The 6,232-nt window shown below is 38.6% G+C and overlaps 1 protein-coding gene across 1 annotated transcript in view; it reads right to left on the reverse strand.

The window, feature by feature from the left end:
- SEPP1 (selenoprotein P, plasma, 1) overlaps positions 1-643 on the reverse strand; it is a 6,181-nt gene extending 5,538 nt beyond the window's left edge. Inside the window, 1 exon segment of the mRNA XM_010192406.1 lies at positions 450-643. Coding sequence (XP_010190708.1) covers positions 450-640 — 191 coding nt within the window. The 5' untranslated portion in view covers positions 641-643.
- Between the last annotated feature and the right edge of the window lie 5,589 nt (positions 644-6,232).

The raw sequence follows: 6,232 nt of genomic DNA on the forward strand, positions 1-6,232 counted from the left end.
TACAGGTGTTACATCAGACAGGCGTGATCACGGATCTGTTTCAGGTGTAGCAATTTCAAAGAATTATGATATTTCTTGGCTTCAGTGTCTTTGCTACATTAATGATCTTTGTTAAGTGAAGCATAGCTCTTAAAGAACTGTTTCTGTTGGGTTTTCATGTGTTTTGGGTTTCATTAATGCCAAGTTGATTGCACTTTTATGTTGTAAATACAATCTGGAGAAGATGATCTGTCAGTCAGGACTAAGTCAAAAGAATCTGAGCCACTGGCACTGAACGCTCCTGCTGAGAGTGAGCCTGGTCACTGGGTCATACATGCCACCTGGGATAGTGGCATTTGAGGAGCGTAGAGTTCACTGAGTGCATCTGCAGTTGGGCACATGTATTATCCTGAGATGGCATTAAAAAATAGACCAGTTGTGTTTTAACAAAAACTGAGACTCATGCTTACCTGGAAGCCTGCAGCAGGCACAAGTATCAGCTAGCTTGGAGGAGAGCCACCACCGTCACTGAGCCCCTGGAGTCCAGCATTGGATTCTCCTCCCCAATGCGCCATTCTGGGGGCTCCCTGCAGTTCTGGATCTCTGTCCCTCCCCCCGGGAGGAGACAGAGAGCCAGAACTAGCCCCAGCCCTGCCCACATGGCTGGGCTTTATCTGAAAAGAGAGAAAATAAAATACATGAGATCAGTGCCTAAACACAGTTCAGACTCTGAAATCCCCATAACAAAACACAGCTTTAAAAATAAAAAAACTGTAAGAAAAAATCTGAGCTTGTTTACTGCTTGATCATATTTCTTTCATTTTGCCATCAAGTTCTCCTATAATAAACAGGCAGCATTTTGTTGTTGTTGTTGTCGTATGTAAACAACTGAAAATCGTGTGTTAAGAGCTGGATCTTCTCTTAATGCAACTAATGAGACTATGCTGTTCCTTTCTGTCTGTAATTTCTTCTTGAGTTTTTAACACTTCAGTGATTTTGAAGAGGCCTCACTTCTTGTGCTTTCATATCAGTTGTGCAGAGCCAGTTTCTCTCAGTAAGAATCTGTACCATTTCACTCCAGATTCCAGATTGATTCCACTGACTTAAAAGTACTTGCACCAACAGTGTATTTCAGTACATAGTAATTACAGAAACTGTCAGAAATTTAAAATAAAGACTTAAATATTTTTACAAGTCTATCTGTAGTATTTGGATCCTATTCAGAAAAATCTCTTAAGAATGCAAGCTCTAGAAACAATTTTGCAAAAACAGGAAATGAAAGAGTTTCAGGGCTCCCCAGATCTTACAAAATCTTCTACCCCACACTTAGTACATTTAATATTTATGAAAATGAAAGCATATGAGAAATTCTGTAATTATCCTTTCCTTTTATTCCATCAACATAATTATTTAGGCTTAATATCTTCAGAAAACGTCCGTTATCAAGAAATACATAAAATCATAAAACTGCTCCCCAGCATGTCCTAGCTTGTGGATTTGTATAATTTCACCACTCACATCACATATCACCACATATCTGGAAAGTTGCTTGCCTTTATATCAATTATAAACACATGAAACTCCTATTAAATCTTGAGATCCTTCTATGCCTCTTTATAGTCTTCTCTAACACTGGCACACAGTATCCAGCAACAGCTGGTTCGAGCTGCGAACTTTATGAGACCTATGTTCTGAATTATACTCCTCTTTGCATTTCAACTTTCTAGTTGGTTTCCAATGGAAATTTCCACAGTCAGCCTATTCAGCCAAAGCAACAGGCAGACATTCTGCCAAATCTTAAGTCACGAAGCTCTTTCATAGCAAAACCAGCACACTTACCCTTTCCTCCCCCGTCTCCTTGGCAGCTCTGCTCAACTCCACTGCAGAAGAAAACAGTGTGAGGAAAAGGGCTGTGGTATTTATACGGCTCTTGTTTATCTCACTTTGGAGATACAGTTCAAAGTTCAGGGAGCTCATTCTGAATGACCTTGCAAGCAAAGCAAACCCCTTTCGCAAAAGTAGCCAAAATATTTCCCCATTAACTAATTCCAAGTAGAAAGCATTTATGGAGCAGAATGACAAGGTATATTTAATATAATGACTTTGAATAACAGATTATGCAGTTTATCAGTCACCCCAGTCAGCTGGAGGTAGTGGTACAGTCAGAGGAGGGGGGTGGGCCAAAGAGTCATCATTTTCTGAACACAGTGGTAACCACAGTGAGAGGGGGAAGGTACTTCTCTATTTATAAAAATGCTGAGCTAGCAGGGGTTTTTTTCTCTCCTATGCTTTATCTGATACTCAGAGAATGGTGTACCCTGTCTGAGGGCATGTGCAATACAGAGCTCCTTTAGCCTCGCTGCTCTCGATTACATCACTCAGCCTTAAAACTTACTTCTGTAGAACCTGCCAGTTATCAACTTCTGCTGAAGCTTAGAGCCCAGATCTTCAGCCATTTAAATCAATGAAGCTACGTGAAAACCACGAAGCTCTACCAATTTGCAACAGACACTTAACTCTCTGTATCACTCTGTTATGTTTTCTTAACACCACCGTCACAGAGAGATCTGTGGACATTCAGGTTAAACTGTTTCCTTACTCTCTTTCCTCAGTGAGAGAATTGCTTGTGCATGGGATTTTATTTTGACAGCAGTTTGCTCGAGTTTGATTTCCTTCAACATACATGTTAAATGTGTTTATAGAGAAATAAATGTTACTGAGCGTGTCCTCAACAGTTTAAGGTGGTGAGATTTATATTGCTTGGTTCTGTGGCCTAAGACTGGCTCCTGCACAGACGAACTTTATGCTTCTGATTGGGTGTGAAAAATGAAACTGCCAACCTTCAGGTTTATCCTGCAGAAGTCCTATGCTCAAGTCAGTGGAAAGAAGGATAAAGATCTGAAGTTTCATTCAATGATTTGGGAGGACACAATGCAGAAAACAGACATCAGACTGGGACTGAATTTTTTTAGAAGGTAGAATGTACTCACATTCCTTCTATTTTTAGGGACACACATCCTTGTATTCTTTGTGGGGTTGGGGCCAAGCCCTCATAACTGTCACAATGTCCTTTACTATTCTAAATGATAGATCATTTGCTGGGCCTCCTGCCTCAGGACAGGGTGTTGATTTTCAGTGCTAATAAAGCCTTGCAAGGTTGGCTGGAACTAAGTATTAGGTACGTATTATGTCTGTCAGTTCTCAAACGAGCACTGAAGCAGTCAAAAATAAATAAAGCAGGTACAGATCAATTAATAGGGAGATTAATGAAAGGCAGCTCAGTGGTGACTGACAATTGGTCTCTTGCCAATTATTGCAACATGGGTAGAGATACTATCAAATAAAGAGCCATATTCCATTCGCGTTTCTTTCTCAGCTTCACAGCTCACAAGTACTGAAGAACAAAGGGTCCAGACTGACTAAACTGAGCTGAAGCAGCTAACTTATAAAAAAACAGCTGCCGTGCTATTGGAAGCACATTGAGGGTGGAAATGTACAGTGGTCACTGCTGGGAAGTTAGTATTTTCTCCCATAAGCATGCAGACACACCTGCAGGCCCTCAGTTCCCTTACAGACAGAGGAGAATCAGCTGTGGTTAGCCATTACCACTGTGCTAATAAGTACTATTTATTATATTATTTATTATTGTATTTGTTTTAACCTTTATAGCATTAAGGAGAGCTTAACTACATTCATAGTGATTAGGCATAAGCATCTTGCTTTATAAAATTCACCTTACCTGAGATCATTGTTCTGCCTCATGATTTAATGAGGAAAAATGATCCTCTGTCTTAAAGCAAGTGTTAGGCAATATTGTAATAGTGTTAGGGAATATTGTTATATTGACTGTGGGTTTAGATAGATCTAATTCAGTTGGTTTAGAAATGTATAAACCCTATGTTTAAACTTGCATTGCCCATTCTGAAAGGGAAAAAATTCATTTCCATATTTATTTTTACAAATGATAAAGATATTAATAATTGTTAAATTTACAGTCTAAGAATCTGCCATTTCTTATATCAATCCTTCTTTAATTTGTAGGGTTCTGTAGCCCTTTGTCCATAGCTTCTAAAGAAATTATTGTCTTCAATCTTAATTTAGTTTGCCACTGTGTGTTCTTTGTTTTTAAGTATGTTCCAATCTCACTGAAGGAGGCAGTTATGAACTCTAATTTGAACAAGTCTTCAGTTTCAGACAATAATTTTTATAATTATCATCCTGTTTCTACTCAGTTTCTCATCTGGGGGGAATAATGGTCCTGGTGGAGATGACAGCCCCTTTTCCTTCTTACTGAACATAAACTACCCCCTTTTTTGACACGTTCCAAACTTTTCAAAGCTTCACAGCACAGAAATACCGATGTTTTTGGAAATTAACCCATGTTTGCTAATTATTTTATCTAGATTGGTAACATACACGTTTTTTTTTAAAATCTCAAATGGACAAGGAATTATGAAGCTGCCAGTAATTATATTCTGGTAATGTCTGCTGCAGTGATTTGCAACACGTTCAGATAATGAGCAGACAGAGGCAGAGCACGGATCCAGCACGAATTCTATCATGAGACCTTAGGACTTCAGTGTCTGTTTTGCTCTTGTTAGTGAAGGATGTCACAAACAAGGAATTCAAAGTCCATCGGTGGACTGTCTTTACTGATTCTTCTCATGTCTTGTCATTTTATAACAGTGTAACTGTGTCAACTCAGTGAAGTTACTCATACTTTATTACGGAATAAACTGAAAAAACCAGGCTGTTGAGGTTTACTTAATGCTTACATAAACAAATTTCCATTTGTTTATGAGGCGTTAAACTCTTGGTTAAATGCTGTAAACAAAGGGTAGTTTAAGCAAAGGCCGAGAAGATATATTAAAGTAAATTCAGCAAAATAATTAGAACCACAAGTTCATTAGTTAAAGTAACTCCAAAAAGAAGAATAGTGGTGCAATACTGGTCTCGTGCTTCTGTCATGTGAGGTCCAGAGCAGCGTAAGATAACCAAATGCATACTTCTCAGAATTCAAAGGAAGCAACACCCTCTGATATGGGCCTGCAGATTGTTTCAGTGAATGAAGAAATAGTTGATACATGCAATTGTCTACTTAAAAAAAAAAAGAGACTTAAGAGAGCTCTGATCTTGTACATAAAAGTTTTGGTTTTCTGATTCAAAATTCCATTAGAATAATGAAGTTTCTTTCTCTATCTGAACCTATCTGTAGCACACTATAATCAGCAAGGAAAAGATCTTTTTTTATCAAACGTGTTCTAAGTCACAATCATTGCACAGATTACAAATGCAAACTGACCCTAGTTGCTGAGTATCTACATGTATTCTGAGTTCCTTATTGGTTCTGTTTACTTTCTGCATTTATCCTGCAATAATTCCATCAGCCTGCAATTTCCACATGTCACCTCAGTGGGCCTAAACCCAATGGTTCTCTTATCACTTGAAGGACGGACAAATTACCTGATGATACCCAAGAGTTGGTTAAGAATATCATAGCTGTACAACATCTTCTGTATTTTTGTATTTTTCATTGTATTTAGTAATACTTGGCAGTCCTGTCTTCTACAGAAGAAAACTGAAAATTCTTTCAGTTTTGTTTGACTCTGCTCAGGCTCCTGGTGTTGTGGAAAAAAGAATCAAGAAGCAGCAAATACAATCATGCAATGCCCAAAGCAGGGTATCTGTACAGATCTCCTATATGGATCTCAAATCCCACACAGTCATCAGTGCTCCTTCTTTCTACACAAATAATGCAGTTGCACCATGAATTTGGCAGGCAGGCTTTAGGCTTTCCAGTACAGTGCACTGAGTTAACGCATAACTAAAGTGATTAAGGATCTGGACCAATGAATAGAAATTTAAACAGAACCCTTCATTTTTCTGTATTCTGACAGTTCTCTTTACATTAACAGATCAGGTCTTAAAAAGGGCGTAACTGTAATCATACCTTCAGAAGTATCATCAACAATATACACAATTCCCACTAAAGTCTTTATAACAAATAGCTCTCCTTATGAGATGTGAGGGGAAATGATTCATCAGCTAAATGCACAGCAGTTCACTCCAGGTGACTTTAAAGGCTTCTCACCAGAAATACCCATACAAGCAAGTTCCTGTTAATGATTTGTAACAGGTCATCCAAGCATAGTTCACTGTACTGCACCCCAGCCAGGGAATGGAATTTACAATAGCACAGTATGTAGGACTCGGTGACAATACACAGTGAACCTTACTGGAAGTTCAAGTCTGT

This window comes from Mesitornis unicolor, unplaced genomic scaffold, assembly GCF_000695765.1.
Source record: "Mesitornis unicolor isolate BGI_N332 unplaced genomic scaffold, ASM69576v1 scaffold18899, whole genome shotgun sequence".
NCBI lineage: Eukaryota > Metazoa > Chordata > Aves > Mesitornithiformes > Mesitornithidae > Mesitornis > Mesitornis unicolor.